We start from the raw sequence: 21349 nt of genomic DNA on the forward strand, positions 1-21349 counted from the left end.
CTCTGGAACCAATGCTACTGAAGTGTTTTTTATAGACCAGAGTGTCCCAAGGACTTCTTGTAAAATGCCCTGCAACTGCAACTCTTCTATAGAATTTCTACAAAGCAATTTCCCAGGAGAGGCAATAACAGGAACACAGATTCCAAAGACCAAGCTAAAGCCACCACCAAGGTATTTCTTGCCACTGTCCCCTACCAGTTCCCCAAGAACTTCTTGGGACAGGCTGAAACTGAATGCCAACCACAGCTAAGCACACAGCACACAGAAATGAGTCAAAGAAAACAAAACCACACAGCCTTGTGCTTTCCACGGATGGATTACCCAGATCAATGAGTGGGAGAGTGCTGGGCCTTGACACAAGAACTGCCTAAAGTATGCATGCTTCCTTGCACCACTACCACATTTCCACATGAAGACCTCATGGACTATGAGCCCAATTCCCATTTCCTCTGTTCCAATCCAAGACCTGCATAAAGCAAGGCCAAAGAGGTAGATGGAAGCCCCTTAACTGCAGCATCTGTTCCTTCAGGAACCGATTCCCTTTCCATTGTTTGCTGCTTCCACAATTAACATACTGGCCAGAAAAAGGACTAAGAATAGCAGCTCTGATGCTAAATTCCTGCCTTTTGACCACTGCCTAAGACACCTGAAGTCATAAAAACCTGTTTAAACTAGGAAGTCTCTGAGACTGTCTACTCAGACACCCTATGCCACAATCGTGGAAGCTGCAAGCAAAGCCAGGCTTGTAGTGGCACACACTTCAGCTTTACATGGGTGTTAAACCACATCTGTATAATTCAGCTCCTTATAGCCCCAGGTTCCCAGTCTCATAACATGTTCTAGAGTGCTATGAGAAAAAGAGTTTGTTTTTTAAAGCAAACCCCCCAATAACCTAATGACCAGGGGGACAAATTATTATTGTAGTTTTATTTTAGCATTTACCCCCATCACACACTCACCTCCTCTTCCTGGGCTGCTGTTCAACCAAAAAAGCAGCACTTGGGGAAAAAAAATGCTGCAGAGAGAGGTCAGACAGCAGCATCTGGCACTAAAGGTGTTTGCTGTGCACACTATTAAATGTTTTTTGCTTGCTGTTTCAGAGCTTCCCCTGGTATCTGTATGGACAGCAGCATTCCTGGCAGGTTTTATAAGCACAAACACTACCAAACTCCTGCTTGCTTTACACAACAGCTCATGAACGTGCCACCAGTTTCCTAACAAGAATAATACTTTAGAATGTCTAGTGACAGGTTTACCAACTGGTTTTAATATTTCTAAAAGGAGGCCCGACAAAACTAACTAACCCTGCTCCAGGTTCCTTCTTGTGATCCCTCTGCAGCATCCTCATCAGTACCAACTGCTTTCTGTTCTGACAAAACTTCTCACCCCCAGAGAAAACAGTGCATGGGCTACCTGCTAAAGAACAAACTAGGCTGTTAAAGACACCCTGTACACCTGCTAAGGATATAGAGAACAGCACATCTGGAAAGCACACAGCGTATTAAAGGCAGTTCATCCCCATATGGATATACGAGCAGGGATCAGTTGTAGTTCTTCCCAGATACCATGAAACATGGAGATAAATGAAGATAGGAAGGCAGTACATCCCACACTCCCTACCTAGGACAGGAGAGGGCCTTCATGTACTATTAGAGACCAATGTGTCTTCCAGGACTTTAACAGTTATCTTTACAGAACAATTGAGGAAATAAATTGAAACTTTTAATTTTATCTGATTTGAATGGCTTTTAGGAGTTGACCTTCCAAAGACCTTTAATGCCCTAAAATAAAAGTTAAATATCAATACCCTTACTTTTCTCACTGTACTGTATTTCTGCACAGGTTAGCTCCAGCTTTAGAGGGAAGAGGACTCAGGATGAACTATTTTGTTCTTTCTGTACTCAGAACACAGACAGGGTACTCTTGGGAAGAAATACAGCAAGCCCAGAAAACACCAAAAGCTCAAGACTACTGGTGCCACCTATGACATGCCCTTAAAACAATGCTATGAAAAAAATAAATCAAGTGTTGGCTGTGAAAGAGTTTGGATCAGTGCAGAAGATCACACAGAGACGATGCCAGGTTTTCCCAAGGCTCCAAGCAGGCAGCCTGAATCAGATGCTTACAGAAGAAACAGATTCACATTGCACAAATTCATTTTGGAAAACATTTTGGGGGCAGGTATGAGATGAAGTCTTTCTAGCAGGATGTTTTTCACTCCAATCATCCCTGGAAAGCAGAGGCCTTCCCATTCAGGACCATGCTTATACACTTGTGTCCTTGGGTGCCTGACTACCCCTATTTCCTTCACTAGGGCTGCAGGAAGCAACACCTCACTTCACTCAGAGACCACAGAGACCAGATGAACACAATTCCCATTCTGGACCCATTCCCAGGAGTTTAGTACAAAAGTATAAAGAGTAAACTAACTTTTAGTGCTAAGAATTCTCTGTAGCAGCTTCACTGAAAAAGAAAAACGGTAAGGTGTGCCTTAATCAGGCAGAAACTTAACTGAGAAGACTAGAGAGGGTAAATACAAAGGCATTAAGCCAACAGCAGTGAGTGCTCATTAGCCTACTAACCAAACCAACTCAGGGACTACTGAGGCACACGACTTCCTCGGCATTACCCTGACACAGCAGCAGAAAGCACAAGCAACACCAATACCTGCTCAATTACTATATTAATCAGCAACAGTGAACAGGCAATCCTTGGGACTTTTCAAGGTGACAGTGCACAGCTGCAGTACTGGGAAGAGACCCCCTCTTTGGGAAAAGCCTGTGGTGAGCTCTTTCTCCCTTCAGCTCTTCCGTACAGCATGGAGCAAGACACAGCCCATTGACCTACAGCATGGGGTGATGCAAATGACTGTAGCACACACCTATCTGAACCATCCTCATGCCTCCAGTAACTGATTAAAAATAGGAACCCTTTCCAGCTCTCAAGCTCCAATGCTTCTAAAATTATCCACACCTCCAAGAGCTGAAACAGGCTCAGTTAATTACAGAGACATTGGAAGAACCCTTATAATATTTTACTGCCTTACAATCATAATGAGCATTTCTAACACTCAGCACAGCAGCTCAGTGGTACGGAAGGCTGATTAAACCCTACCCAGCTGTGTGCTCCCTTCACAAGCAAGAGGTACCACTTCACATCCATGCTGCAAAGCATCCCTCCCCCATTTTAGGCTTCTGAATCTTCACTAAGGAAGTTTATAGCCCAGGTACCAAAAATCATTGCACATCCTTGTCAGTCACAGCTAAAGCATGAGGACACATTACTTCTGTATTCACAGGCCCACTCCTTCCCAAGTGAGCCTCCCATGCTTCCCAGGGCAGAGTGGTATGCCACAGCTGCAGTCCACAACACCAGAGCTTCCAAGTTTTTCTTCTTTATATATTTTTATACTCTTCCACTACACCACCATTCTATATATCCACTTTCCCCACTGCAGAATCTGAATGCTTGCTTATCAGGAACAAATTCCCCAGAGTAGCAACAAGCACACAGGATTTCAGTAACAGTATGCTACTGAAATTAAAGGATACCGCTACAGAAACTATACTACAAATTACACATTTTATAGCTTTAAAAACAGATGTTCTTTTTTCCTGCAGGCTGAAAAGATCAGCTAGAAAAAGGATGCAGGCTCTGAAGCAGGGCTGTAATGGCTTGTCAAGTTTGTCCGGTGCTTCTACTCCAACACAAACACGCTCAGCACTACTGCAAGGAGCCCAATGCAGACGGGCGATGCCCCAGCCTCGCTTATGGGCTGAAGAGCTCTCAAAAATATTGCTGCCCTCCTTTCAGTCCTACCCTACCTGGCAGAAATCAAACCACACTCTCAGCATAACTAAGCTCAGTGTTTGGGAACCCAGACATTTTCATTGACAACCTGACCACAATCCCAACATTCAGCCTACTGCATTTTTGTTCTAAACTCTACACAGGGGAACTTTTTTTTTTTACTTTTCTATTGAATGAGAATTTTAAAATCCCTAATTAACATTTGCTGTAGATTTTCTGCCAGTGCCAAGCAGGGAGCCATAATAAACCACAAGATTATCTTTTGTTTTAATTCTAAAAATTGAGAACCAAAAACCACCCCAATAGATCAATATTAACACTCAGCTCTCCCATCAGAACATAGCAAAGGCTTTCCTCCAGCAGTGTTGGTTTACTTCAGGTGAACATTTCAAGTATAAATATTTAAGAAATTAAAATGATGGCATATTGTGCAGATTCCCCTGTGCTCAGCATCACCCAGAGGTTAAGGTGCTGTTATGAAGATTACTAAAAAACTAGACAGCAGAGAACACAACAGGGTTTTTCCCCTTTACACCAAAGGTCATGATTCTCAGGTACACAATGGCAAAATTTAGTCAGGTTGGAAGGAGGATGCAGTTAACCCAAAATGATCATCTTCATATTTATAGCATGTGTGTAACCCCACACAAGCTAGTAAGCCTGCATGAAGTTCTCTGGTGAAGTTAAGGGGAGCTTAAAACCCATGCAGCCAAAACTGTCTTAGAGCAAGCACTATTAGCACATGTAGGTGGTTTAGACAAAACCATAGCGATGGAGACAGCCAGGATCCTAAACACCTTTAAAACAACCCCCAAAGAACCTTGAGGAGATAATCCTTGACCAATATTACTACAAATCACAGAATCAGACTCGTAGGGGTTGGAAGGGACCTCAAGACCTCATCGGGTCCAACCCCCCTGCCAAAGCAGGGTCCCTAGGACAGGTCACACAGGTCAGCATCCAGACAGGGCTGGAATATCTCCAGAGAAGGAGACTCCACACACCCCTGGGCAGCCTGTCCCAGGGCTCCCTCACCCTCACCAGGAAGAAATTCTTCTGCATATTGGTGTGGAACTCCCTGTGCTCCAACTTCAGGCCACTGCCTCTTGTCCTGTCCCCACAGATCACTGAGAAGAGGCTGGCCATTTCTCCCTGTGTCCCACATTTCAGATATTGATAAACATTGATCAGTCTTTTCTCCAGGCTGAACAGCCCCAGGTCACTCAGCCTTTGCTCATAGGGGAGATGCTCCAGGCCTTTAACCACCTCCGTAGCCTCCGCTGAACTCTCTCCCAGGAGATCCCTGTCCTTTTTATACCAGGGAGCCCAGAACTGGACACAATACTCCAGCTGAAAGAGCACAACCATCAGAAAAGGGAACACGAAAACTCAAATTTCTTCCAGAAGTGCTATGGATCTCTACAGGAATGATTTTTGTCTAAGATACAGTGGATGTCCCGTGTATTCATGGACTGTAAGTAAAGGAATACTAGGAAAGCATCTTCTGGAATGCAGACCCAACTCCTCTGATTTCAGAAACAAAGCTTTTGTACTCTACCACCAGTGTTAATGCACCATTCTCGAAGCTCTGTCTGGGAACCTAAGCTGGTAAATTGCAGATGACCACACCCCCTTCATACTTTTATGTAAACAAGTCTGTGACTGCCAACTACTACATGTATCTAACACTGAATTTAGGCTTGGCACATCTGAAGACACAAACTGAAATCTTCCTGGAAACATTCTTCTAACTCTCCCCTGGATATTTTTCAGCCTTTCAGAAAGAGCAGCTCTGAACTATCAACACCAAAAGAAAGCAAGCAGCAGAAGGCTGGGAAAAGAGTTACAAGAGCAGGTAAATTTATCAAACTTATCTGAACTAAAAGAAATGTGTTTTCCTACTTACTGAAATTTATATACCTAAATGCAAATGCTGCAGCTGAAATGCTCAAGTGAGTCTAGTTTCCTTACATATCAGAACATAGAATGGCAGGCGTAATTCCCAAGGACCAGACAGACACATGCCCCAGCTGTGTTCCATTTTTGGAGTCAATCTTGTTCTTTTGACAGTTAAATTCCAAAAACAATGTCTGAAGTTATTTTTATTATAATTGCATCTCCCCTACCTTGCACAGTTCTGTAATTTTGGTTAAGCACAATGGTGAAATACTAACGTTTCTCAAGCTTGAAAAGGCCAAGTTGTCTGGAGCTGTCTGTTTATCAACTAGAAGATGCTGCAGTCATTGCTGTTCCTTGGTAAAGCTGTTCACTTAATAAGCACTGAAATAGTTACATTTTTTAAAAATACTTAAAGCCTGGGAGACAGCCAGTAGACCTGGTAGAGCGTGTAAAAAAACAGGCTACTTGTCACCATATCTGTGCCTTGCACATCCTCCGCTGCATGCTCTCCAAAAGGATTAACACGTAAGTCCAATATCAGAACTCTAAGTACAGGTTTGAAGGTCCCAAAGAACCAAAAAGAAAAAAGCTTTTCCTTTCCGTTCATCTATTTCACTCTAAAGAGGTCTGGGGGTTTGGTGAGAGTGATCATTACACACAGGTTTCAAGAATAATTAACAGAAGAGAACAGATGGGAGTGGAACTTCAGCCAGAAGGGAGATTCTCAGGTCTGACACATCCGCAAACACTTTTCCTTTAAGGAATTATATCACCAAGGCACTAAAAGCCTCAAGGCTGTTAGTTACAAGCACTGGACTGCAAAAGAATAGCCAAAGAAATTATTCTTCCCACTCCTTGGGAGTCAGGACCCTGCACCCGGTATTACTGTGTCCCATTTTGAACTGCCCAGTAGCAGCTATCATGACAAACTGGAGTGAGCCCAGCAGACAGCCACTGTGATGGTGAGGAGACCACAGCACATGCAGTACAAATAGAGGTGAGATTTGTTCAGCCTGGAGAAGAGAAGGCCAAAGGTGGGGACCCTGTAGCTGCCTACAGCTGCCTAATGGGACGGTAGAGTGGAAATGGAGTCACACTGCTCTCAGAGGTGCAGCAAAAGGCAGCACCTGCAAAAAGGGAAGTCCTGACCTGATACAGCAAAAAAAGAAGTCAAACAAAAGGTGATTGAACACTGGAACAGCAGCCCAGAGAGGCAGTGGGATCTCCACCTTGAAGAGACTTCAAAATACCAACTGGCCCAGGCCTTGAGCAACCAAATCCCACTTTTAACACTACCTGACTTGGAGCAGGACTTCAGATGACCTTCAAAACCTCCAGGCAACCCAGATTTTTCTACAAACCCATGATATTTTAGTACCCAACAGAATATCCTTTCTTAGTCTCAATGCCAAGTTCCCTCTGAAATCCTATTACCTGGAAAGGAAATCTCAAGTGACAACTACTAGATTAACGACCAATACTCACCACCATATTGTAGGCATCAGGAACTTCAATTTCAAACTGAAACTTTCCACCTTGGTAATAGCCCTCATCTAGCAAAGAAAAAATACAAAAGATAAGTAAAATAAAGCAAAATGCCATATAATACAAAATCTGTCATTACAAAGGTTAAAACAGCAGCAGAGGGTTGTTATCAATTACTTAACCTAGACCATAGCACTAGCTGAATCCTAGACCAAAGAGTGTGCACATAGCATCTTTCTCACTCCCAAAAACCTTTACAGCAGAAACTGATGTAAGCCAGAAGAATCAGTCCCAGGGCAAACCTGTAAAAATCACCTTCTTGCTCAGAGTTCCAGCAACACCAAGCTAAAACCTTTGAATAAACTTCTCATGCCTGTATACACAAAGTTCTGCCACGCTGCAGCTACACGGTGTGAGGTACCACAAACGCTGCCCACTGCAATGAGCTGGATACATACTTCACTTGCTAACACGTGCTAAATCCCACCCCAGGATTTAGCACATCTTCCCAGACTTGTGCTAGCAATTGGGTATAGTGAGTAACCCAAATAATGGTGTACATGAGCATGCTTCAGAGTGTAAGACAATAAAAGAGCAAGTTAACTTTTTTATAGTGCTTACCTTCAGTTGATACGTCAGTTCAGAGAATGTGTCTCTGTCTGCCAACCTCACATTCAACACTGATTTATTAAAGTAGCTAAATTTGGAAATACAAAGTCTGAAACTGTCTAGTTGCATTTAACCAGAGATAATACAATAGCATTGCCACTGTAACCCGAGATGGCTGGCTTGAAAGTTGAAATGCTTGCAAGGGAGCTGAAATGTGTCTGTCTGGCATTGTCAGTCCCGAGTTCCCACTCACAGAGGGAAACCAACAGGCACCCAGCCCACACTGGGGTTTTGGGACTCCCAAATGCTCCAACTACCTGGAGCACTCTTGCTCTCTGTATCAGCTGGTACAGCCACAGTGAAGGCTTGGAGATCAGGAAGACATTATTGTTCTACAACAGTATTTTTAAAACAGTACTTCCAAAACCAAAATTGCAAAGGAGAAAGTAAAGCATTTCACAGCTTACAAAAAGATTAGAATTCTTCCTAATATCTAGCTTCCTCCAAAACACACAAACAAGTTCCAGCTCCTTTATTATGTCTCATCAAAACCCTCTTTGAGGACAGTGCCTTCCCAGTCCCCACACAGATCTAGCACGACTTTATTTTCTCTGACAACCAATACACCACACCCACCAGCTCAGGGTTCACACCCCACTACAACCCCATCACCTCAAGCCTGCCACAACAACAAGAGAGAAGGCAGCTCCTACTCTCCTCCTCCCAGCAATCTCTCCATAAATAAACAAACCAGCTGCTTTACTGAAGAGGAGAGCACATCATCCTGTTAAATAACACAAGCCCTCAGCTGCAAAGGGAAGTGATCCAGTAAAAGCTGATGCTGCCAAAGATGAGACTCAACAGCACGTGCCGCTCCAAAAGACCTGTCCCTGCAGAACAGTGAAAGAGCTGTCAGGAAGTACATCACTATCAGTTTGCTCCAAGGAGTCTCCACGTAGACCACTGACAGCACACAAACAGCATCAGAAATTTTGGTCTGCAACAGGAGCACAGGCACGGAGCGTGAAAATAGAAGGCGGCTGGTGCTCCCCAACTGCACCCAGAAGGTTCCCAGCTGCCTCCATGCTGAGCTGTGTGGCACACTGCTGTGAGCCTTCACCACCACAAATCACACTTTAATAACCTGTCCAGATCACTGGATCTTCAAATACACCTCTCCATGTCCACTCCAGTTCTGCTCTGAAGTGCTTTTGACCTATTAAGCGGTCTTCTCAGGCATGCTACACTTTACCAGAACATAAATGCACGCTCACTGTCACTGAAAAAAGCAAGATCAAAGCATTTATCTTTTGTTTTCCAATACACTGAGATACAAGTCACTAACACAAGCCATTCCTGAACAACAAGAGTTAAAGTTATACCAATACTCCTTTGATGAAACCACTCCTTGTGAAGCGTGCAAAACACTCAAAGCAATACTCTGACTGTTCCAGGAAGGAATAATTAGGAAAATGGTCCAATATCCCACTGGGAATTCACACAGCTCAAGCACCAACAAGTTACCCCACAGCACAGAGCTAAAAGCACTTTATCTGCCATCTAGCACACGGTAATGCCCATCCTCACTATTTCCAAGGGGGAAAGAATCTCAGATCTTTCAGCAATCATATTAAAACAAACAAGCAACACCATACAGGTGATATAGGAATTCAGTGTCCGTTGTACCACAAGCCACAGACCTTGAAACCTTCCACAGGCCTCTACACTACCCGTTGGCTCTACAAGGGCTTTACGAGCTATCACTCCCTGGTACAGGCAATCACTTGAAACACCCACATGTGTTTGCACAGGGAGACGCCAAGCCTGCTGTGGATACAGGTTTAGATTAGATATCAGGGGGAAGTTCTTCACAGAGAGAGTGGTGAGGGGCTGGAACAGGCTGCCCAGAGAGGTGGTGGATGCCCCATCCCCAGGGGTGTTCAAGGCCAGGTTGGATGGGGCCCTGGGCAACCTTGTGTAGGTCCAGACCTGGAGGTTGGTGGGCTTGCTTGTGGCAGGGGGTTAACTGCCTGATCCTTGAGGTCCCTTCCAACCCAGATCAGTCTTTGGTTCTATGATCTTGTGAACTCAGAGCAAAGCGTACAGCAGCTCATTGCAGGCCATCCCTGCTTATGTGAAAGAGAGACCTGCTGATGGACTGATGTCTGTGTGCCTATGTCAAAGAAAATCCTCAGATGTATTACAGACATCCTGTAATAACTTCAAGAACATCTAAGAGAGGAGAACTTGCAAAGCACTGCCAAGATTCCTACCAGTCAAGCTGCAAGAGAAAAGCCAGGCGCCACGTCTCTGAACACTGCGTCCACAGACACTGCAGCACCCAGGAACATTAAGGCACATCCATGACTCCAAGCACAGACAAAGAGATCACTCTGCCTTCCTTCAAAACATGCGTGGGGTGGGGAATAAATAAAACTTGAACGAGCTGTTCTTTTTCTTTGCTCTCCCCCACCACACAGACCTAGCTCTGGATAGCTCCACTTCCACCCAGACAGAGGTAAGCCCTGGTGTCCACATGCAGGATGAAAACAGGCACGGCAAGTCCAGCTGGAGGGACAAGCTCTGCTGAGCCTCTCTCATTGTAAAAAACCATCACTGCAAGAGGAGTGCAGCTTCCCGCAGGATTACTGAGGTGAGCTGGTGTGTGAAGGGGTTAAATTAGTGTCAGCAGCACCACCACCTAAGAGTGAAAGAACACCCTTTTCTCTGTGCAAACACACTGGTTTAGATTAGCTCTAGCACTTCCTAACCACATGTTAACACCTCCACAGGCCCTAAGAGATTCCTTATGTGTTGCTTCGATTTTCTTTTAGTTGTGTGTAAGGCTGAGAAACCTCTGGAAGACTTAGAGTGCTTCAGACATTCTCTCTCACACTGTTGGTCACTTCTGAGTATCTAGATGATCATGTCTCCCTCAAAGACAGCTCACTACTAATCACTGTCTTGCATTACACCTTTTTATTTCACATTTCAGGTTTACCTTGGCATCAGTCCATGCTAACACTAACCTCAGAGCACACTGCATGCTGTACTGGCTCTATTATAAGTAAGGACATATTTATCAAATCAGAAGAGTAAAGCATCTCTCCTCCCCCTTTTTTGACAATTCTCCCTGTATCTCTGCAAATCCTTTCACTAAACAACGATAAAACACACTAGTCATGATCAATCACTCAAATGTACACTGAAGAATTCCTACTTCAGTGAGCCTTGGCCAAGCCTCAGTACCCAGCTAGACATCCTACAGTGCATTAAGACAAGCCTTCAGGATGAAGTCACTCACAGCATCCCAAAAAAGTAAATAGCTTCTCCCTCACATGAGTTCCCTTCCCTGTGTCCTACAGCACCCATACAGACCAGGACAAAGGCGCTCAAATTTTTAGGCATGCAACAGTGGTGGGAAAAACTAAAGCTCTGGCAAAGTTAACAGTGAGGAAAGCACTGTAAAACAGTCAAATAAAACAGCTTTGGCACAGGACTTCAGAAGCTGGCTACTGACAAGGCTTCTGCAAAAAGGGAGTACATGTCTGAGCTCCAGTTTTCCTCCTACTGCTTAAATTTATGTCTTCAAGCTGCATTAACAGAGCAAGCATCCCTCCCACTTCAGTCACTATTAGCAACCTGACTCTAATCTTATTTTGCATTTGTAAGGCATTTTGATTGCTTAAAAGTGCTGTGGAAATACTAAACTATTTTATGGCTTAAAAGGGAAACACAAAATAATTAGGACAGGCCACAAAGGATGTGCTTTTGATAGCTCCTTGAATCAGCAGCGCTGAAATGCTCAACCATGCTCACCAACATTTGTCATTTTTATGGCAAGCGAAACAAAACCCAGGCTCTTTGTTAATTCCCCAGAGAACAGGACTCTAAAATAACCACACTAACCCCAAACTACCCTGTCTGGGAACTGCAGGAAAACTGCATTAACTCTACCTATTCCCCTAGCTTTCTTCATGTGCAAGCTACTTAAACTCAGCTGCTTTTTATTTCTCCCATGTCATTACCACGTTTCAGCCCCACCTTCCAATTTCGTGCTCCAAATACCAGTGCAGCCAGCAGGACTTTGCACATGTTATAAGCTTATTTTTCTCCTTATTTTTCCTAGCTTTTGATCCAATAAGGTACCGGCACAAAAATAAGAATAGAGGCAAGTGGTGGCATAAGGGCATTTTTAAATGGCAAAACAACTGTTTCAATGGACAGAAGGAAACAGAAGCTTCAGACAGCAGAGAAGGGCAGCCAGTATCTGCCTCAGGATCACAGTTTGTCTGCTGTGGCAGTGAAATCTGTGTCTTATCCATTCTCTAGCAAGTGCAACTACATACCCATTCGTGGTGCACTGCAGAAAGCTGTAACAAAGGAATCAGGATTTCTTGAGGACAACTAACTGAAATAAGAAGTCACCCTCATCAAGATATGCTCTAAATTAAAACTTGCTGTCACCAGAACAATTTTCTGACATTAAATACTCACTAAGAAAGGTTATTATGAGAAGGAGGAAGGGAGATTAAAGAATTTCTGCTTGCTAGTAAAGTTTATTTTCTTATGCAAATGTATCTTTTTGCAAGAACCTAAAGCAGCTTCTTTCACCATCCTTTCACCACATTCAGAACGACTGCATAAATGGAAGCACAGGAGAATAGGCTTTGTCAATGACTCGGAGGCTGGAACACTGATCGCAAAAGGCATTTCCAGCCTGGAAAACCACCTTCAGTCAGTACCTTTGTGGTACCCTGGCAGCCAGCTGCTTTCAGACACTGTCTTGGTGCAAGATACCTTATAAAACGTGGTTAACAGAATTTAAGCTGTAATGTGAATCAGAAAATTTAAACATAATACACAAACATAAAATAATCAACATTTCTCCAACAGATCTATGATAGGAAGACAAACAGAGTGTGGCCAGCAGGTCAAAGGAAGTGACCCGCCTTCTCTGTTCTGCCCTGGTCAGGCCCCACCTGGAGTGTTGTGTCCAGTTCTGTGTTCCCTGGTATAAAAAAAGACAGGGATCTCCTGGAGAGAATACAGTGGAGGCTACGAAGGTGGTTAAAGGCCTGGAGCATCTCCCCTACAAGGAAAGGCTGAGTGACCTGGGGCTGTTCAGCCTGGAGAAAAGCAGCCTGAAAGGGGATCTTATTAATGTTTATCAATATCTGAAATGTGGAACACAGGGGAATGGCCAGCCTCTTCTCAGTGGTCTGTGGAGACAGGACAAGGGGCAATGGCTTTAAGCTGGAGCACAGGGAGTTCTGCACCAATATGCAGAACTTCTTCCCAGTGAGGGTGAGGGAGCCCTGGGACAGGCTGCCCAGGGGGATGTGGAGTCTCCTCCTTTGGAGATATTCAAGACCCATCTGGACGTCAGCCTGTGTGACCTGTCCTAGGGACCCTGCTTTGGCAGGGGGGTTGGACCCAATGATCTGGACATCCCTTCCAACCCCTACAGTTCTGTGATAAGCAGACAGAGTAGTGAACCATTAACCTCACTGTTGTGCTTACTACCAACACTGGCTTACTACACACACTTACTACATAAGTCCAACAGCGAGAACTGCAAGGCAGCCTTAGATATCCCCTGGCACCCACAGCTGCACCCAGCCCAGCTCTTGCTCCACAATTTGAAAGCTGAAGAGAGATTTGTAAATCGCTCCCTCAAGAGCCAAATATCTGAGCAGGATTTCTACACCTAACTCACCTCTTTAATGCAAGAGACAGTTCCAGCCAGGAAGAAAACTCCTTTTTCCTCCTCACCATCAAGATTCATGCAATGTTGTTTACACACTGCAAAAATCAGTTGCCTTGAGCAAAGACTTGGGCTCATTTGAGCAAGAGGTATTCTCTGACAGCCACTTAGCTGTGCCTCCGCTATCCCAGAGAAAACTAAGATTTGGCATAGTCTAATGAAAAGTCTCAATAATGAAGGGAATCAGAAAGTGATAAAGATTTTCTTGGTATGTGTTGTAATCTGCCTTTGGAGAGCTGTGCTAAGCTGTAGCTGATCACAAGATTCAGTACCTGAATTATGCACAGCTGAAAATAGATGTTTACTTCGGTCAGACCGCAACTGCAGAGACTTCAGCTGTGCAGCTATATTTAGAGTGACAAAATGTTAATTAAGATCATCTCCTTCCCAAGATCATTGCAGCAACCAAGCAAGCACAAAAGCCATGCCCTGCACTCAACTGTCTTCCAACCTCAGCATCTCTCTGCACAGCAGTTAGCAGACCAAGAAATGACTATGTATTTAGACACCTCAGAATCAAAATGAAGCAGCTTTGATTGCTTCACATTGAAGGCACCCCTAACTCACACAGCAATCATCCTGAAGTCAACTCATTTCCAAAATATAATAAAGCAGCAGCATCAACTGAAGGACATTTGGTGTAAGCAGACTAACACTCACCAAGTAAACATGAATACATCCCCTACGCAGGATAAGGGGTTAAAAGTTCCATACCAGTGCTTGCGCTTATTTTTGATTATGCCAACTAGGACAGCCTTACTCATTTTTCCATCACAAGGAGACAGGAGAATGGACAAGCAGAGACAGACCACCCAAGATTCCTCCAGCCGAAGAAGCACTTTGATTTTGGCTAATAAGAACCAACAGTGACACCTAGTGCCCGTTTGACTTGAAGGTAATGGGTATCAGAAATACTCCCCTCACCAACAGTTCTAGAGTAAGACACCAGGGTGACTGCCATACTGCATCCAAATTCTGTCAGTAAGCACCTACAGACAACAGGCATCTACAGGAATTAGTTGGCAGGGAGATACTGATCCCAGAACATCCAACTCAAACAGGTCCCTGTACTGAACACAACGTGCTCGTTTAAAGAGCTGCACAGTCTCTGAGGTAACAAACAGCAGAAATATGAAGTGCAGATCAAGTTTAAATCATCTTCCATGCAAATTCAGCCCTAAACCAAACAGGCTTCTGTTCTGAAGTGGACAGTCTAATTTTCAGATGGCTGTTAAGAAGCATAAATGGAACTGATAAACACCAAAAATGCAGTCCTGAGCTTTTGCTTTTACTCAACAGCACACCAGCAGCAAATTCGCAGCATACTTAAACTGTATTAATAATAAACGATCTAATTTCAAATATTCACAGACTAAAAGATTCCTACTTCTTAAGCATCTTCAGACACGTATAGATCAAAGTTTTCCAGCACTGCTGTATCTGTCATCTACCTTTTCAACTTCACAGAACCAAGGAATCAGAAGGAAGGAAAAAATGCAGCACGTCAGGGCTACAATACAGTAACTCCTCTAGACACAGTCCCAGATTTTTCACAGCAACACAAAGGTGGTTTGAAATTGGCTGAGATAAAGTTTTCAATCAACACAACCAAACAAGACCTGGACACTTCCTGCTCCCCCACCCTCCCCCCCCGATTTGATGGCATTTTTACTGAAATCTAGTTCTCCAAATCCAGCCCAGTTTCTCCATTCCCTCTATAAAATAATCACTGTATCGCAGCCAGTCTTTCTTTGACTAGAAACGTTATTGGCTTCTTGACCAAAATTATGGAATTACATTTCCCAAACAGCAACACACAGAGAAACAAAAGTAACAGTTTTTTTAATTACCTGGGATTACAGTTAGCTGAAAGTAATGAAGCTTGTTTGGGTCAGGAAAGTTCACTTTACATGTACCTGTGAAGCAAAAGAATAATTTACATCAGACAGCTGTCTTTCCACTGTTGCAAAAGCACATGTATCATCTTTCATACTCTCTAAATTCCCTCCCTGATCAATCCATTTGCCTCTAAGCACTTCTTCCCTATACAGTCACAGATCACCTGCAGTAATGGACCTTCATTTATTTGAGCTGAAGCAACAGCTTATTTCCTTCCTGTAAATGATGCTGTCTCAAAGACCTTAAACTGCCAAAGGATTTAGTCTTCTGTATATGTACTAGCTATGTGTGAAGGTAGCAGCACAAATATGAGTATCTCTTCCTTACAAGTTCTTTAATAGAGTCATCATGGTAGGAAAACACCTTCAAGATTATCAAGTCCAACTGTTTAATAGGAACACTGAACATGTGATCATATACTGCAGCCTGCAGAAAGCCATGCTGCCACAGCCCAGTGCTAACAAAGGATTATTTATACATGTAAGAATGAGATACAAGCTTTACTGAAAGCCTCATCCAAATGACTGCATGGTCTCCATTCATACACATCAATAACAAAGGTGATGGAGCATCATTACAAACCAAACACTCTCTTCTTATTCTCACATTAGATGAATTTAAGGAGAGTGAGAATGAAGAACAAATGTGGAAAAAAAGATAAAACACCAATCCGAAGAAACTAGCCAGTGGTTTCAGTACAATGGATCCAAGTTCAGAGTGTACCAAGCCTGTTGTTCACATCTGATGACAAACTCTATTGCCTTCCCATGCACAAAACTGGCCTTTCCTGACTGTGGCAGAGACAAGCTGTCAAACTGGCACTGGATGTGTATATCCACGGATGCATTATTATCCACACTATGCACCCTTTAACTTCTTAAACCATCAAGCTGGCTGTTCTTTTTACTGTAGCCACAGAGCTAAATATTATCAGAAATAGAGACCCTATTTGCCTGAAAAAACCTGTAACTGTAGAGAAATCCTAGAAATGCATTCACATTGTAGTAACCACAAACCTAATACACACTTCTCATATTCTGGTTATCTTGTAGAAGAGTCTGCATTAAAAAAGTTTAATAAAGTTAAAATTACTCTGTGTAAAATCTCTATAATTGACTTTAAGAAATAAGAACATACAGAAAGAAGAGTTAAATAATGGCTCTTCCTGCCCTCCCTTTTTGCTGCTTCCGATCTGTGTTTCTCCCCCCTTGTAATTCCTCCCATCAGGCAGTCTGCACACTGAAGGGACTGATTTTTTGAGATTTTTGGATCCAGATTTAGAGCCATTAGCAAACAGAAGATGCTCACCAGAAGCAGCATCAGAAGTTTAAACTGGAGAGAAAAAACATACGCTGCAAGTTTTCTTAGATGGGGGCAAGACTAGAAGCATCATGAGCTACCTGGGAGCGTAATCAGGGAGAATATTCCCAGCTTTTCTTTGTAAGATAAGCATACAGGCAAGCCAGCGTGAATGCACAGCACGTTAATAACCTGCACGTATGCTCTGTCTGCTGCAACCAGCTCAGGCCTCCTTCCCTGCAGGGAAGAGATCTCAAGATTACTCTGAAACAGGAACGTGCACCACAGGAAGTTATGCAGAGAGCATGTCGAGCTCTGACTGTACCTCTGAGCTTGGCAGGCAGTAACTCGTTCGGCTTGCCTGCATTTCAAGAACTCAGGGGGCAAGGATGCTGTTCTGGTCAATGCTTGAAGGGAAAGGGAGCTCAGCAACAGCTCAGCTTCACTGTGGACACCCATCCTCAGCAACAAATACAGAACAGTGGGAACTCAGCTCCCCTTTATAAAGCGGCTTTGTGTTCTGCTGCCCATTACAGAACTGGGCTTTCTAAAGCTGAAGAGCCAAAACCACATATTTGATTTTTAACTACCTGTCCTCACCTTAGAAGCCACATCCTCTGTACTTATAAAAGCCTAAAGTGGCCATTCATATTTTCAGCTTTTAGCACAACATACAAATCAGATGCCAGGGCAAACCCCACATTACCTTCCTCTTTAATAAGTGTTAATTACTTTGTTAAAAACTATTTTTCACTATTAACAAATAGATCAGGTTACAGCTTGCATGTGAAGTGAAAAAACACTAGGTGGATTTAATACATTGTCAGATAAGAGTTACTTGCTCTACCCCTAAACGTTCTGAAAATCAGAGGACAGAGGAAAATCAGTAGCAAGGCAGTAAATGCACCCTTCAGTTCAGGTACACCTTGGGTGTTCTACAAGAGGGAAGGTGCCACTCCAGCACCAATCAAATTCTAGAGCCAAATAATACTGTTTCCAAAGACATTAAGAAGGGATGCAAAGACCTCTCCAAGCCTGGGTGGCAGAGTTTGGCATAGCTTTCCCTAAAGCTGCTAGTATACATCATCAGCATTCATAGGTTCAGTCAAAACATTGAGTTAAACAATCCTTACCCCCTTAAGACACATGCCATTAAATGCTGTACTTACAAGGTAAATTAGCTTCAAGTTCTGCAACTTCTGTTGAAAGAAAGAGAGGCACACAACTGTTACTTATGCAAGCATAAAGCCATACTTGAAGCCCAAACTGGCAGATCTAATTTAAACCACCCTGTAAACCAATTACATTTAAGTGAAAACGCAGTTGCACTGGAGGTTTACCTTGAAATCTGTCCTTAAGCCATGCAATTCATTACTGAAAATGCTCAGCTGCACTACAGTGCATCCCTACATGGTAAAGGAGGTCCAGCTCTGCCAAGACTGAAGCACCAGGGCTTCCAACGCACATAGCACTGGCATTTCAAAAGGTGACATTATCCAAACCTCCAAAACTGTCTACACAGTGCAGCCAGTACTGCACAGCCTGGAAAGCACAAGAGCAGAAAAACCTTGAGAATCAAGGTGCAGCCAATGAAAAGGTGCATAGCAGGTCCCCAGCCTGTGCAAGCATCACCCTCTCCAGCCTCTAACCACTGTTATTCTTCCATCAGCTGCAGCCTGCCACAGGTAATGCACTGCTCTTGTGTGGGGAAGCCTCCAAGCATGACAGCACGGACTGTACGCTTGAGAACAGCTACAGAAACCCTACTTCAAGGGCACCATCATCCCAGATGCAACCCTGCCTGCAGAAATTGGCATTAAGACCACTGAAAGCACAGAGACAAACCTTCACTTCAAGCACCTCACACACCAACGGGCACTTGCCGGCGATAAGAACCACACAACAGGCCCCCAGCCCTCTGCACTGGAGCATTGATTTTTTTCCTCACTCCTCTGTCTGAGGGATACCCTACCTGGGACCGCAGTTTGCTATAGATATGCACTCCTGTTGAACTAAGATCTGTTTGTTATATTTACCATGCATAAGTTACTCCTAAAAGAAAGGCAGTAACCCAATTCAGTTGCATAGCTCCTAGGAATTTCCCCCCCCTTTCCCCTTTCCCCCCCTCCCCCTTGCTACTTGCTCTGAGGGACCTCCACTTTTCTTCCCCTTTTGTGTATTTTCTTGTTGAAATCTTACAGCTACCTGTATCACACAGAAGTATGAATGAGCTGGATCAAGACACCTCCCCCCTTTAGAAGATTGCCAGGAAACCAAATCAAATATATTTTCACATTACCTGTAATCTTTTTCCACCTGACATCTGACTTCACTTTCTGGTCTGCGTGGACACAGCCCACTTATTTGGGCTAATGACATGTAAGAGATTTCAAAACCAGTTCTCAAAAGGATATGTCTAAGGAAAACTAATTCAATTTAAGATACAGGGAGCAATTTCTTGGCACAGAATTGAAACTGATCTCATCGCAATTATGAGTTCACTAATTCATCACAACTCTTTTTTTGCATCCATGTGTACCAGACCTGGCTGGTCTCTGCAGGGAGCATGATGCTTATTTGAGTCCTACCTCCCACTTGCCTTGCACAGCCCTGGTATCCCTGCATCTATAGGCAAGAGATAAAACCCCACTGAAACAGGAACACTGTGTTTCAGAGTTACCTAAAAAGTTCACAGTTGCACTCTTCAGCTGCAGTGCCTGAGCAACCACAGCTGATTGAACCAAAGTTACTCACTGAAAGACAGACTGCACAGGGTTTATTAAAAGCTTTCAACGAGGACTGTTTTTGCAACACACCAAAAAATGTCATTTCAGCTAAAATCAAGGATTTAATTTTCACTTTCCCTTTCTGGTAAAAAAAAAAAAAGACAAGACATAACCACCTATGGAAGGGTGCAGCTATACAAGCCCAACATTGAGAGTATTCCCCCATGCCTTTCTCTCTGAACTCACCAGCCTTTCATAGTGGGAGCCACTGTCAATCTTCACCAGAGTTTAGGACCTGGCTCTAATTTCAAGGTGCTGACTGCTCTCCTTGTTGCTTTCTGTGCTTGTTTGCCTTAATGAATCCTGCCTGCCCTTTGCTTCAATTCAGAGAAAAGGGCAGGCAGAGGATAGGGACAAACCAAAGGACAGAAAGCATGTCCTTGGCCAGGTGGCCAAGGGGATCTTGGCTTGTATCAGAAACAGAGTGGCCAGCAGGTGTAGGGAAGAGATTGTGCTCCTGTACTTGGCATTGGTGAGGCCACACCTAAAGTCCTGTGTCCAGTTCTGGGCTCCTCACCATAAGAAGGTCACCACTGAGGTCCTGGAGTGTGTCCAAAGAATGGCAACCAGGCTGGGGAAGGGGACTGGAGGGCAAATCATATGAGGAGCAGCTGAGGGAGCTGAGGGTGTTCAGCCTGGAGAAGGATGAGGGAAGACCTCATCCCCTTATTACTTGACAGGAGGGCGTAGAGAGGTGGGCAATGGTCTCTTCAGCCAGGTGACAGGACAAGAAGGAATGGGCTCAAGCTGCACCAGAGCAGGGTCAGATTTGACATTAGGAAAAAGCTCTTCTCCGAAAGGGTTATTGGGCACTGGCACAGGCTGCCCAGGGAGGGGTAGAGTCACTAACCCAGGATGTATTTCAAAGACAGGTAGATGAGGTGCTCAGGAGTATGCTTTGGTAGAGGACAGATATGGCTGGACTCAATGACCGCAAAGGTCTTCTCCCACCTAGTGATTCTGTGAAACCCAGCAATGGCCAGGCCACAACAGCTCTGCTGAGCTGTGGCCTCGCTGCTGCCTCCTGCAAGGTTCAGTGGACAGGCTAAAAACCATAGATAGCTCCCCTGAATTATGAAAAATTTCCTGGAATGCATTCAAACTTGTGTTTCCCTTTGTTCTGGCACAAGGATGAGTAGGTTTACACCTGAAAACCCAGTGCTCACAATCATGCATAGGGAACAGTGTGCCTTTTCTTTGTGAGTGTGGAAGGCCATCGTAAATAATCCACACAAAAGCTTTGGAAACAAAGGCAAGTTCCCCAAAATTAAGGTTTCTAATCAACCCTTCAACTAACCACTGAAACCAAGAACAAAACAACTTTTATAAAGATTTTTAAGAAGGAGGTAAAGGCCTGCTTCAATGATCTAAGCATTTAAAGTAACATCGAGGAAGGAAACAGATGTTACTGTTAACTGTGCCATATAAACATTGATGATTAACAATAATTAGCACATTTAATGGGCCAATGCTACAGTGCTTGTGAGTTTTCCAAATTTCATGACACTTTCATAGCAACAGTCTTGACACTGACATCAGTTGTATATTTTGCTGCTTAGCACACAAGCATCTTGAACACACCACTGGAGCTCCGTAAGGATTTCAGTGGTTTACATATTTTCTACATAAAGCAATACCACTGGCAAGAATGCTCTCTGTCAGAGTGGCCCTTGTGTAGTCTGCCAGCTTACTGGCATGGTTTAACAGATTCATAACTAAGCACAATTAGAGCTCCAATGCACTGAACTTACATGTTCAAAAGCCTCCCTAGACTACAGAACAAACTCCATCTCAC

General features: G+C 43.8%; 1 protein-coding gene across 4 annotated transcripts in view; it reads right to left on the minus strand.

Annotated features, from left to right (window-relative positions):
* The window catches only part of UBE2F (ubiquitin conjugating enzyme E2 F (putative)), an 83423-nt gene that overhangs the window by 53146 nt on the left and 8928 nt on the right, over nt 1–21349 (minus strand). For 2 of the 4 annotated variants that reach the window (XM_084265606.1, XM_084265604.1), the window contains exons 3-5: nt 17938–17967; nt 15421–15486; nt 7195–7262 (exon numbers count right to left, since the gene is read on the minus strand). In XM_084265606.1, coding sequence (XP_084121732.1) covers nt 7195–7262; nt 15421–15486; nt 17938–17967 — 164 coding nt within the window. The remainder of the gene's footprint in view (nt 1–7194; nt 7263–15420; nt 15487–17937; nt 17968–21349) is intronic. The other 2 variants (XM_084265605.1, XM_084265607.1) reach the window with 2 other exon arrangements.

Source organism: Gallinula chloropus (genome assembly GCF_964237585.1).
Source record: "Gallinula chloropus genome assembly, chromosome: 5".
Taxonomy (NCBI): domain Eukaryota; kingdom Metazoa; phylum Chordata; class Aves; order Gruiformes; family Rallidae; genus Gallinula; species Gallinula chloropus.